At 37.7% G+C, this 20755-nt stretch overlaps 2 protein-coding genes across 3 annotated transcripts; both read right to left on the bottom strand.

The window, feature by feature from the left end:
* Positions 1-1052: 1052 nt before the first annotated feature.
* LOC121649729 (asialoglycoprotein receptor 2-like) lies at positions 1053-12730 on the bottom strand. Its single transcript, XM_042000728.1, has 5 exons — positions 12711-12730; positions 10941-11066; positions 9560-9702; positions 2814-2911; positions 1053-1999 (listed from the first exon to the last, which is right to left on the bottom strand). Exons 2-5 carry the CDS (start codon positions 11020-11022, stop codon positions 1855-1857), a joined length of 468 nt encoding a protein of 155 aa, XP_041856662.1. The 5' UTR covers positions 11023-11066; positions 12711-12730; the 3' UTR covers positions 1053-1854.
* Positions 12731-14326: 1596 nt separating this feature from the next.
* On the bottom strand, positions 14327-20446 carry LOC121650507 (CD209 antigen-like protein C). Of its 2 annotated transcripts, none has more exons than XM_042002061.1 (7): positions 20269-20446; positions 20079-20186; positions 19527-19694; positions 17494-17618; positions 15816-15919; positions 15324-15459; positions 14327-15203 (listed from the first exon to the last, which is right to left on the bottom strand). In XM_042002061.1, the coding sequence occupies exons 1-7, from the start codon at positions 20333-20335 to the stop codon at positions 15186-15188; spliced, it is 726 nt and encodes a 241-aa protein (XP_041857995.1). In that variant the 5' UTR covers positions 20336-20446; the 3' UTR covers positions 14327-15185. The 2 variants fall into 2 exon arrangements, with proteins under 2 accessions (XP_041857995.1, XP_041857994.1); XM_042002060.1 differs by having other exon boundaries at positions 17494-17636.
* Between the last annotated feature and the right edge of the window lie 309 nt (positions 20447-20755).

Raw genomic sequence — 20755 nt, forward strand, 5'->3', positions numbered from 1 at the left:
ACCCTTTCACCAATGTTTTTATATAAACTTTTTTTATTTATCTAAAAACTTTAATATTAATGTGAAAAGTGACTGTTAAAATGTACCTAAGGGTAACCCAGCCTTTTATAAGCAGGTTACTACAAATTTGAATTCAGTTCAATCAGTTCTCCATACTTTCATACCTCAGGTGTGTTGGAGCAGAGACACAAGGAAACCTGCAGGACTGTGGCCCTTCAGGACCAGAGCTGAACACTCCTATGAATAATCAGAATACTTTTAATTATAATTACTTACTGCTCTTAATTCTAACAGTTCTTAACATTTCCCTGTTGTCGTTAATTTCTCTGTTGTTCTAATTGTTGTAATGATCGTCTCAGAGAGACCCGGAAATTTAGCCCACAGACGGTGATAAGTTTTAAACAGTTTTATTTGAGCACTGGGAAGAGTGGAGGCAGGAAGGAAGCAGCTTTATGTCGGAAGTGGCATCAGGGTCCAGGCACTGCTGTGGAATAGAGAGTCCAGAAAGGGATCCAGTAGTTGACAGTTTGGAATCCAGTCACCAGGTTAAACAGATCACACAGGATCCTGGAAGGTAAATGGTTTATGGCATATTCCACCCACGGCAGGTTCTGGGACCACATAGCAGGATCCTGTTCGCATAACGTGCAGTTTAGTCTCTACCTCCTAGATGAGTTTCTCCGTCTGACCATTCATCTGGGGATGAAACCCAGATGAAAGGTCCACCCGAATCCCCAGAAGGGTGCAAAACTCCTTCCAAAACCGGGAAATGAACTGGGGGCAATGATCGGAGACAATACTGACCGGAAGAAGACAGAAGACTTCCTTTGAGATGATGACTCTGAGTTCCTTCGACGTGGGCAGTTTAGGAAGTGGAACCAGAACCTTTTTAATGCACTTGTATTGCTTTCTGCACCCTGCTGTAATGTTTTATGTAAAACACTTTGAATTGACTTGTACATGAAATGTGCTATACAAATACAAATTCATCTGGGGGAGCTGTAAAGTCCTGACAAAGTTATAATTTAATAATGTGTCTTTTTTTTAAATTTCACCACCTCCAGCCATCATTCTCACTTTTTTCCAAACCATAGACGATTCACAACCACAGCATTATCTGACAAATCCACCATCCACCAAAGACAAGTGCAAATACATTTCAATGACAGAAAGTCTGAACATTCCAGTTATTTACTCCAGTGAGGATATGATCACAACAAATAAATAATTATTATTGAAACAGTACAGTGGAAGTTAAAGAAAAGTACAGCAGCTATTGTGCAAATTAGACTTTTGCAAATGAGTCATTTTACCATTAAAAAACAGACACTATACAAAGTTACTGGAAAGAGAAAAAACATATATTTTTTTCTTTTTTTTTATGCTCACAAATTCAATGAATTACACTGAATTACAGTTAATACCAAAAAATATTTGGAAGGTGGCAAAGAGTTTTTTATGTTTATCAAAACATTCACAACGTTCAAACTGTATAATAAATATAGACTTAAAATGCAAATTGTTGTCCTTTAAGGTAATTACATCGAAAATGTATTAAATCAAGGATTTATAGAAGTTGTCTTTAAAAAACGCTTCCTTCAACTGGATGTGAATAACTTTACTTATTTGCCCCAAATCTGGTGACGTTCCAGTTATTTGGGCTTTAAGTGTATGTCAGGTCTGGAGGAGGGGTTTGTTTAGTGATGATCCATTGCTAAACTTGATTGTTGTTCAGCTAAAGAAGACTTGCATCTGTGAAATTTATCAGATGTTGTGAGTGTTTTGATGCCTTGAAGAAATTGAGAGGGGAAGCACAGAGAGCACAGAGATCTTCATGTAAATCAGATAACAGTATTAAATCAGCTTTTCACAGAGCCACCGCAGATAAACTTTACATGATAAGTCATTCCAGTATTTATTGAGTTTGACATGGGCACAGTTCTCCTCACCGTATTCTGGTTTTCCACCACCATTATCAGGTTGACCTGTCGCCCATTTTCTGTGAAAAAACCATCATTACTTTTTATTTAACAAGATTATTTAACAAGACAAGAAACACCAGCAAGTTGGCTTTAACTTGTTTTTCTCAAAAATGTGTATTGATATAATTATTGCTTTAATGCACAGATATTCAAACAACTTAAATAATGAGGAACTTTTGCAGTGAGTTCAGCACTGCTGCAGGAACATTTCTACCCACATGTTCATTGATGTAGTCAACTAATTCTAAAGTAGGTTGCCCTAGCTAATTCATAGTTTTCACATCAGCTTGTGCCAAGACCTGTGTGACATTTTATGCAGTAGACCACATCAGACCCCACTTGTGCTGTCTGCAGAGACCCCAAAATATCTTACTATGTGGGACTGTGCATTGCAAGTATGGGCTTTAGATTGATTAAACACTCTGCTAATGAAATACCAAAAGAAGTATTAAGTAGAAAGTATTTCACACAACAGAAAACCAAAATCAGATTTGTCTGAGTGATCTGACCACTTTCTTTTCTCCACAGCAAACAGATGTTTTTAAGCTAAATTGGTTACCAAACTCACTGCATATTAGCAAGAAATGTCATAAATAATGACTGGATGCAGTTCAAATTAAATAAATAAATAAATAAATAAAATAAAAAGCTAAGAAAGTGGTTTTTAATGGTCAAACACAAGTTCAGATTAAATCTAATACTGAACTACTTTTGTTGGTAAAGTTTACTCCTCCTGTGTGGCCAGAGAAAATGTTTCATTTTAAGGATTTTTGCCTGGACACCTAATTCAGCTTTAAATTGAACTTTGTATTGTCAGTGCTGAAGACTTACGTCAGAATTAATGGACTTCCGTCTACCCATTTCCAAATCCCTGTTTCAGAATTCAGACCCATCCAAAATGGTTTGTCAGTGAACTTAGAGAGATATTCCTGTCCAACAGAAAAACAACAACAAAACAACATAAGTATGTGCTTTTACTGTTTTTCTAGACAAATCTAATAAAAGTTCAAATGAAACTACAGTAATGGAAATATTTTTTAAAAGTGGACGTTTTGTGCTTCATTAAAGCATCTTTGGAAAGTTCTGAATCTTCTCTGCAGCTTTTATTTATTTATTTTTCTAACCAAGCAAGATAATGTACATGAAATATTTAAGCCTGATTGATTTTTCATAATTGTTCGTAAACATAATAATGCACATACATGTCATGTTCTCTGCCCTGCCTGGGCTCATCAGTAGATTTAGGTTACCTGGGTTTGTCTAATTGCTAATCTGCTTCTGCCATGGTTCCTGCTCTGACAGGTTAATCAGTCCACTTGGGTTTCCCAAATTGCTACTTGGTTTCTCTGTCACTGCACTACTTAATTTCTATTCAGTCGCTCCTTCTCTGCCAGATTATCAGCAACAGCACCTTGCCAAGTTGAAATCCAGCATTCAGTTATTGTCTCCACATTGTCTACTGTTTTCGACCAAGGTACTTTTTGACAGTTTGTTTTCCTGGTATAAAAGGCACTTGCAGAAACCAAAAACAGACAGTTTTTTCGTTTTTTCGTTTTGTGCAAAAAACGAAAAAACGAGGAAACGGTTCATTTTTCCGTTTTTCGTTTTGCACAATAAAACCCAAAAATTGGAAAACAGTTCGTTTTTTGTTTTTTCGTTTTTGGCCAAGAAATGAAATTACCAATCTATATTTTGTTTCATTTGTGGGCGGGACTTCGAAGCCCGCCGGTGCTGTGCCCTCCAAAATAAGAGTTACTACTCAATGGATGAAGAAACTTTCGTTATGTTGCCTGCCCCCGTATGCACCGATTCTAAATTTAAGTGGGTCTTGTAGGCCCTACACGCCTACACGGGGTACAGGAAATAAGCGTTCATTGGCGGTGAGAAAAAAAAGTGTTTATTTATATTTGGCAGACAGGATATAGGTGTGTGTGGTGTGCATGGACGTGTCTGTGGAGCTGGAGCTGTGGATCGCGGCAGCAGGTCTTCAGATCAGACTCAGGTTATTCATCCCCGATCTGATCAGCAGTCCCTGCCAGATGGATGCTTTTTCTCCTGCGGTTATCAGCCATCTATGCTGTCTTTTCTTATAGCTAAGGCTGTATCTGTCCGCTGCCCACCCGCTGTGTTCCAGCTCCGGTCGGCTCGATGAGAAGAAAATTGCCTGCTCTCATCAGACAACTGTGCGTGTGATATTTCAAGCTCGTTCACGTGAACACGGGGGCTCGCGACGCGACTCAAAAAAGTTTCAGCATTTTCCAACTTTTGTCGATGTTGCAGGTAACTACTAAAAGCAATCAGAGAACAGAGACATTTTTACCTGGAGGATCAGATCAGCTGATCATTTATTTTGTCTCTTATTTTTGTGGAAACCAGTGTTTCACTAATCAGACCCCAGGATAACATTCATTAGGAAGCCCTGCTGGCGGACAGGTTTCCCTCCACACTACCACAGCTTGAGCTGTGGAGATTTTTCACCTGGAGATTTTGTGATCCAGGATCAGAGAACAGCTGAAATCAGGATGGTGAATGACTTTTTGTGTCTACACATCAATATCCAAATTAAATTAAGCTGTTAAATATCTAAATAATTGACAACAGAGATGTAGCAGTGGTTCAGGCAAGTTTGATAGCATATTGTGCAAGTTCTGCAAAAAACCTCTTAGATTGGCCAAATATATAGCCTATTGCATTGTTAAAGGGTGTTTGTTTTTTTCATGTTAATAAGCGACACAGATAAGCTGGACCACACATCATTTATCTTGACAAGGTATCCTGACAGTTTAGCTTAAATTCATATATCTTTCTCTCTGTGGGCTTTTACTGACACTGTTACACTGTTAAATGTAACATGGTTATCATTGTGACACCAACCAATGTAGGAGCACAACTGTGACTGAATGTTTTTATTAAATAAAAGGTCCCGCATCTCCATTAACGCTGCTCTTCTTTTGTTTGTGATTATAAGTGTAATAGCTGCAGTTTGCCAGCAGAGGGAGTTTGTCCCAAGGTGAGCGCTGGGTGTGGTGGTTTGTTGGGAGGCGCATACTGCTCATATCATAAAAATACAGGGCCTATCTCAGACATGCAGGGCTCGTGACACAGACACTTGGGTTGTTAATTTTAGTCCCCTTCAATCAAGTCACTTTAAGTAGGCTACCTACTGAATCAGTCTCCCTTTTGGACCGGGAAAGTACCGTATTCTAAGCCTTTTTCTCAGCGACTTCCCATGGTGGTGTTTTCCCCGAAATTTACTGTAGGCTATATGTATGTCCTTAAATCATATCTTCTAAGCTGTCAAAGCTTTTGGGAACCCCCTGTTGGCCTGCCTTGAGGGGTCTCATGCCACAGGATGGGCATCACTGTTGAAGCCTATCTTTATCATGGACCAATACTTTTAACAAAAAGGGTTTTTTTATATTTCATTTTCTCTCTTGAATTTTAATTTGACCAATAAAGGATCTCATTGACATTGTGAGAAGATATGTGTAGATAAAGAGAAATATCTGGTGTGTCAGATCTGAAGCTTAAGCTCCTGTTGTGTGTCAGGGCCAGAGCTTGCTTATTGTTAAACAAAAAATTGTTGTTTTTTTTATGTTTTTTGAAGGCTTTTGTTCGTTTTTGGTTAGACAACAACCTGTGCAAGTTTTAGAAATGGATGTACCAGGTTTTGTGTCTAGCCTCAATACTACATGGAGGATGAACTGGAGAAAAGAATTATGTTCATGATCATTTACAAGTGTTACATTTGGAATCAGAGTGATGGAAAAACTTTTACTAGTCACATATAGGCAAAGGGTATTATATGAAAAATCCCTAAATCCCTGTGTCTTGGCAGTGAATTTGGAGACATGTGGATATGGTTCAAGTTGTTTATGTAATGACTGGCCAATGTTAATTATTATTTTTTTGGTTATCTTGATCCCACATGTCAATTATTTGTTGATACACTCTAATAATGCGTGGCCACTGGATAAAATATGGCCATGCCTTTGTATGTCTTGCCAGAACTTTTTTTTTTAAATTCCCCTCACTGTCAACATTATCAGAGGGCTACCTCAGATTGCCCCTTTTTCAGGTTTGAGCAACTGCCCTTGAAAAGTCCTGAGAACTTGACTGGTTATTATCGCTGCTGTTCACAGCCGATGAGGAAAAGGAGGGGAGAATCCAGGTGAGAGGTCACTGGAGCGAAACATCTCCAAGACTAAGGAACTTTGCTGTGGGCTCAGAGGACAGCTCCCACCTGCCCTGAACCAACCACTCAACATCCAGGGTCAGTTAGTGGAGCAGGTGTAGTCTATCAGATATTTGAGAATAGAAAAAGATGTTGGACTGTCCTTTGACTCTGTTTACAAAAAGGCACAACAGCTCCTTCATTTGCTGAGGAAACTCAGATCATTTCTTGTTAAAAAAGGAGTTTTCTCACCGGTGACAGCCATGAAGTTGAACCTTCCAGATTTTGCGTTTTTCTCTCGGAGATCTGATTGTTTTAAGATTTTTCATGTTCTCGGTCTCATTGCGCTCTCAACTGAGCACTACACGTCTAGCCTATTATGAGAGGCGACTAGAGCTTAAAATGGTAAACTGTCAACCACTTCCACGGAGCGGCACATACTGCTCCAGCAGCGGTAGTTGCCGAGCCTTTCTGTGAACGGCCAGGCAGCTGTGAAATGGTCAAAACAAATCCCATCCGGAAGGGAAGTTTATTCAATATCTGCTGGTATATCATGGGCATGTCGCGAAGCTTCCTGTGGCTTCTTGTAGGCCTACAGTCCCACCACACTTTGTTCATTGTTTGTCCAGGAGGTTCCTCGAAGTAAGAGCAGTAGGCCTATGCAAATATTTCCCCGCACTTCTCTAAACTGACCTTAAGTCCATCAAGTGTTCATTTTTCTTACCCTTCTTTTTTCTCTGCCTCCTTTCACTTTTTAAAGGTTGCCTTGTTGGAGAAAATGTGCTGTTTATTTTGTGTTGAATAAATATTCTATGAAAATATGGCTAAATCTGTAATTTTATTATTATGATATTCTTCAACATGTCTCACCTATTCTTCACTGTCCTAATTTCAGGATTCCATCAAATGTTTTAGGCCTACATTGTTCAGAAGGTTAAGTTGACCAATCAACCTTTTGGTTTCTGCTAAGTATTGTAGAGGAAGGGGACTGGGAAGATGGTGTAATATATATATTACAATATACACAATAATATATACCTATACACGATATAGACAAGTAAGCCTACAAAATACTACACCAACAAGACAAGTGCAGTTGCAACAAGTTTGTTTTTGTTCGTAGGTTTGATCATTTTTCTATCAATACTTGAGCTAGTCAGGTCTCAAATTGCACGAGCTGACTTTTGTTCCAGTTGAGCCCTGCTGTGCATCAAGGCTACTAAATGTTTATCTTAGCACATGTGTTTCATGCAACAAGCAGTTGTTGACAAGTTGGGCTGCCTTCATCAACAGTTCTCCCGCGTGGGCCAGTGTTGATGCAGTCTTTATACTCTTGTCCTCAAAATTAAGTTTGTTGTTTGTTTTTTTAAGTGTCGACAGGGTGGCCATCTTGTGTCAGGGCCTGGGACAGTTGCAGTGAACTGGCTCTCCTAATTCAATAAATTTCATGCCGATTTACAGGAAAACATTGTCTGAAAACTTCAACCTTTTAAAAATTATACGGGGAGGTCAGTTAGCTGCATGATGTCAGACCAATATTGAAATAATCTTCATATCTCAAACACCAAAGCAGCACAAAGGATCAAAGGAGGCGCCTCCCAACAAACCACCACACCCAGCGCTCACCTTGGGACAAACTCCCTCTGCTGGCAAACTGCAGCTATTACACTTATAATCACAAACAAAAGAAGAGCAGCGTTAATGGAGATGCGGGACCTTTTATTTAATAAAAACATTCAGTCACAGTTGTGCTCCTACATTGGTTGGTGTCACAATGATAACCATGTTACATTTAACAGTGTAACAGTGTCAGTAAAAGCCCACAGAGAGAAAGATATATGAATTTAAGCTAAACTGTCAGGATACCTTGTCAAGATAAATGATGTGTGGTCCAGCTTATCTGTGTCGCTTATTAACATGAAAAAAACAAACACCCTTTAACAATGCAATAGGCTATATATTTGGCCAATCTAAGAGGTTTTTTGCAGAACTTGCACAATATGCTATCAAACTTGCCTGAACCACTGCTACATCTCTGTTGTCAATTATTTAGATATTTAACAGCTTAATTTAATTTGGATATTGATGTGTAGACACAAAAAGTCATTCACCATCCTGATTTCAGCTGTTCTCTGATCCTGGATCACAAAATCTCCAGGTGAAAAATCTCCACAGCTCAAGCTGTGGTAGTGTGGAGGGAAACCTGTCCGCCAGCAGGGCTTCCTAATGAATGTTATCCTGGGGTCTGATTAGTGAAACACTGGTTTCCACAAAAATAAGAGACAAAATAAATGATCAGCTGATCTGATCCTCCAGGTAAAAATGTCTCTGTTCTCTGATTGCTTTTAGTAGTTACCTGCAACATCGACAAAAGTTGGAAAATGCTGAAACTTTTTTGAGTCGCGTCGCGAGCCCCCGTGTTCACGTGAACGAGCTTGAAATATCACACGCACAGTTGTCTGATGAGAGCAGGCAATTTTCTTCTCATCGAGCCGACCGGAGCTGGAACACAGCGGGTGGGCAGCGGACAGATACAGCCTTAGCTATAAGAAAAGACAGCATAGATGGCTGATAACCGCAGGAGAAAAAGCATCCATCTGGCAGGGACTGCTGATCAGATCGGGGATGAATAACCTGAGTCTGATCTGAAGACCTGCTGCCGCGATCCACAGCTCCAGCTCCACAGACACGTCCATGCACACCACACACACCTATATCCTGTCTGCCAAATATAAATAAACACTTTTTTTTCTCACCGCCAATGAACGCTTATTTCCTGTACCCCGTGTAGGCGTGTAGGGCCTACAAGACCCACTTAAATTTAGAATCGGTGCATACGGGGGCAGGCAACATAACGAAAGTTTCTTCATCCATTGAGTAGTAACTCTTATTTTGGAGGGCACAGCACCGGCGGGCTTCGAAGTCCCGCCCACAAATGAAACAAAATATAGATTGGTAATTTCATTTCTTGGCCAAAAACGAAAAAACAAAAAACGAACTGTTTTCCGGTTTTTGGGTTTTATTGTGCAAAACGAAAAACGGAAAAATGAACCGTTTCCTCGTTTTTTCGTTTTTTGCACAAAACGAAAAAACGAAAAAACAGTCTGTTTTTGGTTTCTGCAAGTGCCTTTTATACCAGGAAAACAAACTGTCAAAAAGTACCTTGGTCCTCTTGCCTGGATTTTTTTGGATTTCTGGATTTTGACCCATGCTTTGCTTCTGGACCCCGAGCCTCGCCTATTGTCTTGGATAAGTACCCCATCTGCCAGACTGCTTCATTTAAGTCTCACCAGACTCTTGCCCATTTTGCTCAATAAATCTGGTTTCTTTATATTCCTACTCCTGTGTGTGGCTGAATTTCTGGGCCCTCACAGTCAATCATTACAATACAGATATGTTGTACCTGTTCTTCATTATTTTCTATCACCACCAGATCGGCTCCTCTGTTCCTGCAGAACTCTCTGCCTTCATGCCAGGGGCTGGACCGATTTGACAAGATGTAACATGAACAACTGAACCTGCTCCATCCAGCTGGACACGTTTTGTCTGGAAGAAACATCCCAAAAGAACATTACAGATCAGCAACTCTATGATTTCTGATGTTAGTTCTGCAGATGTGATTTTGTTTTTACAGCAAATGACCCCTGAGGGTCATTATAATGCTTAGTGGATCAGTGTCACCTAGTTTGGTGTCAGTAGTGTAACTTAACACTTGTCTGGTTGCCACTTATGTGTATGTTCACTTGCATGTACGGACTTTGTGCTCTGTCAGAACCATAGACTATAAAAGATGGACGGAGCCCCCATGATGTCACCTGTAGGTTTCTGAAGAGCTGACTTAAAGCTCATTGGGCAGTTCCCACCATCGCCATCTTGGCAGTGTCACATGTATCGTCATTCCCAGAAAATACAAAAATGGGCAAAGAGATGGAGCTGAGAAGCAGAGTATAAAGGTGGGGGTGGATGATTGACACCCATCAAACTCCAAGCTGCCTGTAGCTAAGGGCTAACCGAGCTAACCTGGAGCTAACGGTAGCTAACCAGCTAACGGAGGTAGGCGGGCTAAAGCTAAGGCGCGCTGTTAGCCGGCTAAAAACCACGGTTGTGCTGCACTCTCCCTTCTTGCCGTGGATATTAGATACATGTCAATCAAAAGGACACGCCCCTAATTATGCCGAATTTGAAGATAACATCCAAATGGATGAGTTAGAAAAAAATTAACCCCCACACAGTTGTCATGAAGGTAAACTTGACCTATTAATCCTAAAATGGATTTTTGTACCAAGCTTTAAACATGTTTATTTCTGCTGTGATGTTGATCTTTTTAACATGGGAGTCTGTGGGGATTGATTCTGTTTTGGAGCCAGCACCTAGCAGATGAGGGGTATTTGTATGAACAAGAAGCTGAGTACAGAGAACTGATCAGTTAATTTGTGGGATGATGGGAAAACAATTATTTCACATTGAACACAAAAGAGAAGACATGATTGTAGATTTTAGGAGGAATGGGAGTAAACAAAGCCATTTACATCCTCAGAGAAGAAATGGAGGAATACAGGAATCTGGGAATTTGACAGACTAGACTGGAAATGCAACACAGAAGCATCTACAAAGAGGGACAGAGCTGACTTCAGCAGGCTGAGATCATTCAACATCTGCACCAACATGTTTCATATCTTCTAGAAGTCTGTTGTGGAAAGTGCATTCAGATTAGCCACCATCTGCTGACGCAGCAGCATCAAAGCCAGAATTCACCCCTTAATCACTTTTTTTTAAAGACTTACTTTGTTTGAAAAGTCTGTGAAGTCTGTTCAGCTTTTCAGCCATTTCAGAGAGGTTTGCTTTCAGAAGGTCTCTGTCTTTCATCAGGGAGGAAACGCTGTCACGATAACTCTGGAGATGCTCATGATCTGAAAACAAAAACACCTTAGTGCATTTAAAATTATAAATATTTTCCATGCAATTTGATGGATCAAAGATCTTTATGAAAGTTCTTTCAGTAAATTAAATACAAACCACAGAGATACCCAATCATCATGGTCTTTCACCAATAAACAGAGTTATGATGGCCACGTCTCTCTAGATAATAAATATATCACATTCTAGAAAGAACTCTAACACAATGATGTGAATTATGAGTCAAATTCATATATATTTTTTAAATAATTAATTACTTAATGTACAAAAGAACAGAAAGACAAGAAAAATAGAAAATGATCCAGAAATTTTCAATATTTACATCAGGTTTATTAGTAGAATTGTGATAGCCTCTACGAATAAAATCACAATTATGGAGCTGATAATGGGCCGGTCTTCACATGAGACTTTTCCTACACAAAAAAGTGATGGCATGTCTTATCATAAAAAGTTCTCTTCGTCTTTTTTCCACTGTGACAACAATTTCTCAACACTTCTGCCCTTTATATAAACCACATATTTTTGAAGGATAACAGAGATAAATGTAGCCAACCACAGAGATACACAATCAGCTGATGGCCCGTACGTTGTCAGTGGATGAGCCTGTTACAAATCAGGATGATAGTTTGCAAAGTCTAAATGTGACTCAATCATTGGAGACAGCAGTTAATAAATATCATAGTCTTATGCAAGTGCTAAAATGAACCTGTTGTTTTATTTTAGTTTTATAAGTTAATTATAGGTTATACGTTTAGATTATAAGTTTAGGTTTATAGGGGAACAGTTTTAAGAAGGACTCCTTTCAGATGTTAAGTGACGTCAGGGAGATAAGCCATGCTCTGACTCTGTTCTCTGTTGTAATCTGCAGGACAGACTCTGGGCCGTTCATTAAAACACCTTTATAGCTTAATCATCATCACATCTTTACTAGTTTTAGCATCATCATTTAGTGTCAGATAAATGTGCTCCCAAAAACGTGTTTTTCTTTTTTTGTGCCTCTAATTTTAAACATCTCATAACTCATAGCTCCAGAAAGGTCAAACACTGCAAAAGTTCCTGGTTACAAAAGTGACCATTTCTGCACATATGACCGATTGGTTGAGAAAGTAACTGCAATATTATCAATGTCTCTCTGTAAAGTTCAGATTGTTCATTTCAAGCAGTTCATGCACAAAGAAGGTAGAGCGCTTTAAAAAAGGAGGAATTTGTCATGTATCGTTGTAATAATAAGTGTAATTTATATGAATACAGAAAAGCTGAAGTCCACGTTATTCACCAAGGCCAAAAACTGGATTAGAAAGTTTTAAAAAAGCCTAATACCACTCAGATCCCACATAACAGTTTGGTCTCAGATTTATTCTCAAGTTTATCCTTGTCTTATTTTATTTTATCTTATTTTTTTCTATTAGATTTGTTTTGTATTAGTTCCTTAGCATTTTATCTTGCTCTCTACATTTTTTCAGTCTTTGGGGGAAAAAGTAACAAGAAATGTCAAAGCTGAATAAATTGAACCTTGAATTTGAAAAAAGAAAAGTGAAAACCAGATTAGTGTTTGCATCTTTTGAACCAAAGCAATCAGGATTTGAACAAGTTGACCTTCAGATTCAGATGTTCACACTGGTGTGAACCAGACTTACAATAGAAACCAAGGCAGATGAACCGAACCAGCAGGATAACACTCAGCAGTCCAAATAAGACAACAGCACCTCTACAAACCCATTTGTTATAACTTCTGGTACCTGAGCAGAGAAATTATAACAGTCAGTCTTACACTAATAGTAATATTGTGGCATTTAATGCAGTCTATCTGTGTGTCTGGACGCTCACCTGTCTTGAGTTCCTCCATCGCTCAAATGGAAATTCTTCTGAGGGACTTTTGCAGAATCAGTGTTAATAGTTCATGCAAATGATGCAATTCTGTTCTTCTTCTAACAGGAAGCACATCCTGAGACTATGTAAGTAGGCTTTTTAGAGTGCAGACACTTTTAGAATTTTTTCTAAGATCAAACATGCTATTAAAAGCTGTGGAAAAACTTTTAGGTTCCTTTCAGGTTTTACAAAAAGCCGTGTGTGTAGTTGAGCTCACATTTTCAACAGTCCAATAGTCACTGACAGCTTTAGGTAGTGTTTTAGATACGTTTAGATATTCAGACTCTCACCACAAGCCAGAGGTCTGTAAAAAAGTCTAAGAGCTAAAAACAGATTTGTGTTTCAGATGTTGTTTTTGTTTATTTATAACCTCTCAAGTCCTCAGATTATTTTTCGTCCCCGTTTTCACTTTTAACAATAATGCAGTAACACAAAGAATGATTTCAGATATTATATATACAATAATACATCAAACTGTAGAGGCCAGTAATTATATGTTAATGCATGTATCGTGTCATAGTACATTTAAATTCCTGTGTATTTTATTTAAGTATTTCAGTACCTCCAGCAGCACTTTGATCAGATGTCATGTTATCTCACTTGTGACAGGAAATAAAAGATGCTCAGTAAAGTAGTTTTTAAGAAGATTTCACTTTCTACTTGCAGTTGCTGCTCAACAAACCTATTAATGTTGGGATATTCAACAGAATCTGCATTTTTATTTGTACTGTCAGATTTTTAAGAGAGTAAAATAAATTGTTCTGGAGGATAAATTATGTTGTCATTTCCCTCTCAATGCAAACAATAGAGACATTATGAATCAGCTTTCTCATGTTAAAGCCCATATGTATTCTCTGTAAGTTTGGGTTTTATGATGACATCCACTCTGAATCGGTAAAAGATTATTTTGGATTTTGATTCATGGGTTTTTCATACTTCAGAATTTGTAGTTCTTCATTAACATCAACTATCTAACTACAGGCCAGCTCTACTGCAGAGGAACACAGATAAAAATGGATTAAAACCTTGTTGGCTAAATCTGATAAGGCGCGGTAACTCAGAAGTCAAAGTGATGATAAAAAATAAACTTGCTAACTTGCATGATGATTATGAAGCAAGTAGGAAAAACTTTCGTAATGACCTATTTCCAGCAGCTATTACACAATTTGTAAAAGGCATGTAAATTAAGTTAAAATATCCTACATTTAGAGCTTATTGGTTTGGCAATACCTTTTGGAAGTTTCTGTCATATAGGCTACAGACATTCATAAAATATAAAAATCAACTGTTGAAAAGGTATTAACTCACACTTCAGCAACCACACTGAATTCTTTATTTGGAGTAATAGAGTCACACAGGATGTTATTAACCATTTAGCTCTGTTTATTAGCAATCTATGAAATATAAGAAAAGCATAACAGGATACAAGTGAAGATGACAGCATAAGAAGATATTTACACTGTAAACTTCTCAGAAGAAAACATTTAAAGGTCTTTACATAATCAGAGCCCTTAAGGTCTTTTCTGCTTACGAATAAGACAAGAAATTCTTTAAACAACTTGAAAATAAAAAATAATTGGGGTTTTCCAGTGTTACTAAATTGGAAAAAAAAGGGCTATTTTTAGAGAGTGGGTTTAGTTTATTTGGAGATTTTGTGGTGTTCCATCAAAATACAAGAGAGTACATTGGTCTGCAGTATTTATTGTGGGCAGGCAAAAGTAGACACAAATAATGAAAATAATCATGAAGGCTGATGATGCTCTAAATATTAAGTATGGCATTCAGCTAGAAGTTTACTTTTCTAGCATCTTTAAGTTTCTGCTATGCTCTTATTTGCAATTCTTCCACTCAACCAGGAGTATTAACTGCCCACAAGCATCATTATTTTATGCTGATGTTGGTCTTAAAAGAGCATAAGGCCAAATGAAAGGATAGCAAAGCCCGTTTTCCACAGTCCTGCCCAGTTTAACCAGGAACTAGGACTCTGGAACATTGGTTGGCATGCACAGTCCCTGGTTGTTTCACATCTTATTTCACCTTTGTCCTATCACATGGCAAATTCACAACCAAAGAGCATTAAATTCTTTGTTCCAGTTAATAGTTTTGCAACCCAAACCATGTACTCATAAACATCTAATTCTAAACTTGCATTTGTAACTCCCAACCCCTAAAAGTGAACAGGCAGGAACAAAGTAGATACTCATACTTGCTTGGAGTGTCTGTTGCCACTTGCTGTTATGTTTTTATCTTTCAAACATCTTCTGCAAAAGAATTAAACAGAAGTTTTAATGACAGGGTGGCGAGTGGGATCAAAAACACAATCATGGCTAAAACATTTATTATTTGATCATGAAATGAAGTAAACATTAAGATCACGTTACCTTTTCACAGATCCATCTTAGAGGCACTGTACATGACAAATCATTCCAAAAGTTATCAGTTCTCAAATGTGCACAGTCCTCATTATCCATCCCTGGGAGTTCACCACCATTATCAGGCTGAGCTCTTGCCCACATCCTAGCAGGTCAGCAAACAACAAAATAGTAACAGTCTTAGTATTTGGCAAAGAAAAGAAGCTAAAACTACTAGCAATACTTTGACAGTATAGAAGAAGTTCAGTTTTCATAATGATTTCATGTGACTAAAACATTTCATTTGCATGATGAATCCACTGGGAATTAGAACCTGTTTGTTACTCAATAAAGCATTTAGCTGTTTACTTATTTGACTCCACTCACGGGCATTTCATTCCACCTATAAGACCACATCTGCACATGAACATGCTATACATTTGTGAGATTTGGTGAGTTAAAATAGCTCTAGTTAATAAGACAAGATTTAAAGCAATGTGCTTTCTAAATCCTAAGACTTACTTAAGAGTCAGTGGAGTTCCGTCAACCCATTTCCAGGTCCCTTCCTCTTCTCTGTCAGTTAAACCAATCCAAGCTTGTTTTGTAGTTAAGTTTGAGACAAACAGCTGTTGAACAAAAAGAAAAACATAGTTTAGTTTGAAAAAAGTGAGCTTAAATGTTATGTCCAAACATTTCATATTTATTCAGATAATTGTTGGTTTGTTAAAAATATTTGTCACTCAAAACTAAATACAAAAATAAACAAATGATCTATGATTTTAGAGCTAGGTGTTAAACAAACACATGCACTCTCCAGTTAGCAGCGGTTCATTTGCCTACTAGGGTGAGTCAGCCACGTTGTGCTGCCGTTTGAAATTTCCCATTCACTAAAAAGTGCAACGCACAGACCTGTCAAACGGTACACAAAAAGTAGTGTACAGAAGCTGGACACACTACAGCGATCAAAACGGACCATCATGCCCTGGTCACTGGAACAGCAGCTACAAGAGTGTGCTAATGCTAGCTACTGTTAGCTAACACTAAAGTTTGCAGCTCAATGATGTGATTTTCTTACTCTGAAAACACCCTCTGAGTACATGAAACCACTTAAATGGTTCAATTATGATGTAGCTGTTTTCCTGCCTGAGCTGTAGGTATTGAGAAATATGTACACAAATCATATTTCAAACGGGTGTTGAGTCTAAGCTGCTAGTAATTTAGGGATAAATTAATGCTATTTTTCAATATTTACATGGTTTTTATTCTGTTTTGTTCTTTGTTTTTAAACCAGTTACAAAACTTAACATATTTAACTGTCTTTTGCGAGTAATATTAATTCATACATAACACATACATACATAGACTAACACACACTTCACTAACTTTTCTTTTTATCTTGTGGTTTTATGATTTATTAGAGCATTCTCATTTCCCGTTAAATTCTATGTCAACTTTGCATAATTCTTATGCTTTAATCTTCTGCCATCATCACCATTTTATCACCAAATGTAGACACTTTAAAATCATGTTAAAAACATTTATTTTCTCATGCACTTATCTATAAAATCTGGATAGTATCTTTGGACTTATCTAGACTGTTGCCTGTGTTTAACTGTTTTAATTTATTTTACTTATTTTAAATGACTTTATTATGACTTTTACAACCCCTTTAAGTAATGTCTTTAATATGATTTTGTTTCTCTTTTCATGTTATTTTATGTACTTTTTAATGCTTATACTGCACCCTGTTGTAACACTTTGAATGTAATTATGTAAAACACTTTAAATTGTCTTGTACATTATATGTGTGATACAAATAAACTTGCTTTGCCTTGCCTGCCTGTATTTTTAGGCAGTGCTACTGACACTTGGTGTCAGTAACGTTTACATTTTAATTCTGATACACAACAAAGTGTATTTCTGTCATGCGCTGGTCTCTTTGCACTGCATCGTTCAGAGCACATGGTTATCAGTGCTGTTCAGACCATGTTACAGTCTATGTGAAATTTTGAATTACATCTTTAAGATGATTTCTTAGTTTCATTATTTAAGCTGAGACATTACACACATTAGGTTACATGGAAATGTAAACATATTTCGTAGATTGTTTTAAAAAATGGCAAACTAAAGCATAGCTAATCTTAAAAGGGATATTAATGTCAATATTCATCAACTGTACAAAAGCAAAGACATGCTGCACCTGTTCTTTAATGCTTTCTATTACCACTAGGTCTGCTTCACTGTTTCTGCAGTCCTCAGTGCCTTCATCCCAGGTACCAGACTCACTTGAGACAAAATAGTAGGAACCACTGAACTTGATCCATTCTGTAGGGCATTCATTTTCTGGAAGAAAGACGACACACAAAAAAACAAAAATTTATATATATATATATATATATATATATATATATATATATATATACAATGGTCAGTAAATGCAGCATGTAATGTACTTCTATATGTTGTTCTAAATCATCTTTACCATGTTTTGGATCATAATTTAACCCCTTAAGATGCAGACGTACCGGTCCCGGTACATGACTACACACAACAACATTGCAGCTATGTGACCGGGTGATATAAGGGGTGATATGATCATCTCACCAAACGTCTCCATGGTGATCATTTCTGTCATAAAACCACCAGATTTGACGACTAAAGTTAAACAGCCAACACAGATGAAGAAACTCTGATAAAACTGATGATTTGACTAAAAACACATTTTTCCTTTTTATTGTTGAAGTGTAAGTGTTTGTGCAACAGTGATAAAAGTCCTACAGCAGCATCACTCAAAATAAACACCTGTTGATGAATTATATCACTGGCTGTTTGTTTTACACGTTTTTCTTCACCTTTTTTTTAAAATTAGATGAACACTGTAGTTGTAATAACCAGTTCAATATTTCATAAAATCTACACCTAAAAAAAGTTCTCATTTGTGCCCCCCTTTTTCTGATCAGTGCTCCAGCCTGGCCCCCCATCAAAATTTTTCTAGATCCACCCCTGCATATCTGAAGTATAAACCCTGTCTACTACCAGATACCTACTGTGTTAGAGACGGTCCTAGCTAAAACAATACTTTGGGGTAAATATGTGACGGTGTGAATCACGAACCACTAGTTTCCTCATTTTCAGCTAAACCATAAACAAATACAATGACCAGAGAGTCACTAGAGCAGACACGTTGGTGCAAAACGCAGGATAAAAAATAAATAAATAATTAAAGCCGCAAGCGGCATCCATCGGGTCCGAGCGTCCTGGACCCCGCCACCCGATGTTGTCATGACAACAGGTGGTGTAATGCGTTAAGGACCCAACGTGTATGAATCCTGTCAAGTTTGGTGCAGATCCCATGTATTTCTATGGAGATATGAGCAAACCGTGTTTCATGGCGAGAAGGTCATTTTCTGTCGGTTGCCACGGTAACACGCTTTCTGCTATTAGAAAGATTTGAATAGCGTTTGGTCCCCAACTTGTCAGGAAGCTTCCCACCAAGTCTGGAGTCAATCGCACGAATCCCCTCAGACTAGTTCGTTCAAATACGATGTGTGTAAAGTGCAAAAAATGGGAAAAAATGGACGAAAACGCCAAGATGGCGGGCACCCTGTTGCCATGGCGACAGGTGTTCGGTTGACTTTTTTGCTCAGCTTGGGGTGTTACACGTGTGTGCCGAGTTTCGTCTTCCTACGTCGAAGTAGACTTTTAGGACCCCATTCATTGTGTGATTTTTTTGGGTGTCTAGGTGGCGCTGTTGAGCCACTTTTGCATTGAAGTGTATGCGGACCTTAGAATATCGCGATTTTCGCCGGGCTTGATGTATGTGCCAAGTTTCACAACTTTTAATGGGTGTTTAGGGGGTCATATTTGGGGTCGAAGCGCTTAGGAGGAGGAGAATAAACATTTCAGGAACAATAGGGTCCTTCCATACTTCGTATGGCTCGGACCCTAAAAACATATGGGGAAAGTGCGGGTGTGGCACATATTTTCTATCTTGCCTCTCCATGTCCCGCCGTCATTTCACAACTGCTTTAATTTTCTACATTGATATTTTCTTAATTCAAATGCTACTCTTTGCATAAATGAATACATGAATAATTTTAAACAATCGCACAATGGTTTGAAGACCAATCTTACTCATAGATGTCACAATTTTTCCAGTGGTCCTCAAATAAAGTATTAAGGAAATTTCTACCAAATCAAGTATGAAGATGAAAGGAGGTTATCATGACTCACCCTGATGTGACGAGCTCTGAAGTCTGATCAGCTCTTGACTGCTTTCAGTGACAAGAATCTTCAGCTGGATTTTCTCATTAATCAGGGAGGAAATACTTTTTTTACTGGCCTGCAGATACTCAGTCAGGTTGTTACTGATGGAAGATAGCTCTGCAATGGTTTTACGATCTGAGATAAATCAAAATGCATGTTTATGAAATACAAGAGACCTTATATATTCATATTATACAATATATTTTAGCCCAAATTCAAAATAGCTAGATATTTTCCAAATCCAGTTAAAGATGTTGATATAAAATAGGAAATAATACAAGAAAGGAAAAACTAAAAATCTACTTTAAAGTGTCTCTGTGAATAAGAAAGTAATCTTACTATAATCTTACATTTGTTAACACTGTTTGAATTTTTAAGTTTTTATCCTTTTTACTGTGTTTAATTTGCAAAATGTACTGAAAATCGACACGTCATCTGAAACTCGCAGGCAAAACTTTTGCTCCATCAGCCTGTTGAGATTTAGAGTTCATTTTAGACTAAATAAAACACTAGTCTTACATTGGACATCAAGGATGCAGACTCCAGCCAACAGTGAAACACTCAGGAGGCCCAGAAAGAAAATTAGTCTCAAATGGAAGCTTCTCTTACACCACCTTGAACCCTTACCTGAAAATAATACAAACAATAAAACCAACAAACTCTTCAACAGTTAGTATTACCAAAGATAATAAAAGCAGTTCAATCTTACTTGCATCATTAAGTGAAGGTATTTGGTTGAGTGATCTGCATTCAGCACTAGTATTTTCTCTCTCCATTGCTTGTAAGGATGTTGTGAGCTCTACAGCACCGTGACTGCAATTATAGTAGTGTCAGTACCTCTTCATTTACTTCCTTAAACTTGAGGAGATGCACATCAGAGGTGATAAAAGTCACTTTCATAGGAATTGCTGAGCCTGAATTTTATTTACAGCTGTGTAGTTAGTTGGTAAAATCTCTCATCATTTCCATTTAACGTTTTTATAGATTTTTTTTTTTTTACCCAGATGTATAGATTAAATTAAAAAAAATCTTCCGAGGTCATCATTTCAATGTAATTTTGAGAACATTTATGGGAATAATAATTATCTCTAAATTAACAAACTTAATCAATCTAAATACCAAGTTTTTCCAACCAAGTGACTCAGATTTTTATATATTTAGTATTTCATGTAAACAACTAAACCCATTTATGTATC

The sequence above is a fragment of the Melanotaenia boesemani genome, chromosome 12 (genome assembly GCF_017639745.1).
Source record: "Melanotaenia boesemani isolate fMelBoe1 chromosome 12, fMelBoe1.pri, whole genome shotgun sequence".
Classification (NCBI taxonomy): domain Eukaryota; kingdom Metazoa; phylum Chordata; class Actinopteri; order Atheriniformes; family Melanotaeniidae; genus Melanotaenia; species Melanotaenia boesemani.